Genomic DNA, 1957 nt, shown 5'->3' on the forward strand with positions numbered 1-1957 from the left:
GAACTGATTCAAATGTATTCTTTTTAATGGCTGAGTAATATTCCATGGTGTATATGTACCACAGCTTCCTTATCCATTCGTCTGCTGATGGGCATCTAGGTTGCTTCCATGTCTTGGCTATTATAAACACTGCTGCAATGAACATGGGGTGCACGTGACTCTTTCAGATCTGGTTTACTCAGTGTCTTGTTTTGAGTTTCCTTCTACTCCCCCAAAGGGGACGGTCCAGCCCATGCCCGGGGAAAGGTGAGAACTACAAGGGACCCACCACACAACTGGCTGTACTCCCAGTGTCCACCCCCTCCTACCAGCACAGAAGGCGCAGGGCTGTGCCACAGTACTGCCCTTAGATGTCACCTCCATTTCTCTCACAGGAGCTCCAGGAACCAGGAAGCGAAGGCCGAAGTCTGAAGACTGTGTCCTGAGTTCAGACAGCAGAGTAGGTCCAGGCAGTATCAGGAGTCAAGGTGAGAGGGTGACCTGAAGTGAACCAGAGGCTCCCTATCCCAGAACAGAGGGGGGCCCGAGAAGACCCCAATTCCTTACAATTTATTGGACCCAGAAATCTCGGGCTGTGTTGACCGCAGCCTGGGGAGCCACCTCCCTTCCTCCTTCGGGTAGCCAGGGGACTGGCCTCCCAGGAGGAGTGCTCCTGTGAGGACTGAGAGCACCCCTCAAGGGGAGAGCTGTAAGTGGCCTGTGTCGTACCATCCAGGATGCGTTTCTTAGCCCAGGTTGCTCACAGCTCCTCTCTCCCCAAGGCCCTTGGTCCCCATCTGTACCTCTGCCTCACTTCCGTGTCTTGTTTGACCTCAGGCATTGTGCTCGTGGTTGAGATGAGTGAGCTCAGCAAACCCGAGGATGACCTTCAGGACGCAGGCGAGGCCCAGGGCCCTGTCGAGGTGCCACTCTTGGAGGCTGAGGTGGGGGAGTCCGCATCCCACTTAGCCTCCTATGCCCTAGCATCCTCCTCAGCTAATGTGGAGGCCTTGCCCCAAGAAATTCTGGATAGAATGATGGCTAACTTGATGAAGTTCCTGCTCCTCAAGTATCGAGCCAAGGAGGTGACCTCCCAGGCGGAAATGCTGGATACGGTCCTCAGGGATAACCAGGAGCACTTCCCGATGGTCTTCAGTGAAGTTTCAGAGTGCCTTCAGCTGGTCTTTGGCGTGGATGTGAAGGAGGTGGACCCAGCGGAGCACACCTACATCTTGGTCCCCACCCTGGGCCTCACCTGTGATGAGATGCTGAGCGATGGGGAGGGCCTGCCCAAGGCCGGCTTCTTGGTGCTGGTCCTCAGCGTGATCATGCGGTTTGGAGACCCGGCCCCTGAGGAGGCAGTCTGGGGAGCACTCAGCAGGATGGGGGTGTATGTTGGGAGGGAGCACTGTGTCTTTGGGGAGCCCAGGGAGCTTCTGACCCAAGTATGGGTGCAGGAGGGATACTTGAGGTACCAGCAGGTGCCTGACAGCCACCCTGCTCGTTATGAGTTCCTGTGGGGTCCCCGGGCGTATGTGGAGACCAGCAAGTGGCACGTCATGTCATTTACGCTCAGGGTCATGGAAAGGGCTTTGGGGGCATTCCCATTCATGCCTGCAGAGGATTCGAGGGAGGAGGAATAGGGGGCCTGAGCCAGAGCAGCAGCCAGATTGATCCTTCCTTCTGTGATTGAAGTGGCCGTAGTCAGCCTTCTCAGAAGAGAAGGCCCGGGCCAGTAGGGGGAACCGGTGTGTAGCATCTTTTGGTTCCTGTTCTCTGTGATGACATGGGGATTCATCTCTTTTTTCTTTAGAAATTTTTCAAAGTTTGGTTTCAGAGAAGGCTGAAGAAGCTTCATTGGCTTTGTGAATGATATTGTCCGAGTGTATTTGTGGTTACTCAGTTCAAAAACTTGAGTTTTGCTGTTTCGTAAAAGATTGGGAAGTTTTCCATTTTTTTTGTGGTCTTGAACAGAATA

General features: G+C 54.0%; 1 protein-coding gene across 1 annotated transcript; it reads left to right on the forward strand.

Moving 5' to 3' along the window:
- The first annotated feature begins 836 nt into the window (after positions 1–836).
- LOC136154779 (melanoma-associated antigen 10-like) lies at positions 837–1622 on the forward strand. Its single transcript, XM_065916938.1, has one exon. The coding sequence runs from the start codon at positions 837–839 to the stop codon at positions 1620–1622; it is 786 nt and encodes a 261-aa protein (XP_065773010.1).
- The last annotated feature ends 335 nt before the right edge of the window (positions 1623–1957 follow it).

This window comes from Muntiacus reevesi, chromosome X (genome assembly GCF_963930625.1).
Source record: "Muntiacus reevesi chromosome X, mMunRee1.1, whole genome shotgun sequence".
Lineage (NCBI taxonomy): Eukaryota > Metazoa > Chordata > Mammalia > Artiodactyla > Cervidae > Muntiacus > Muntiacus reevesi.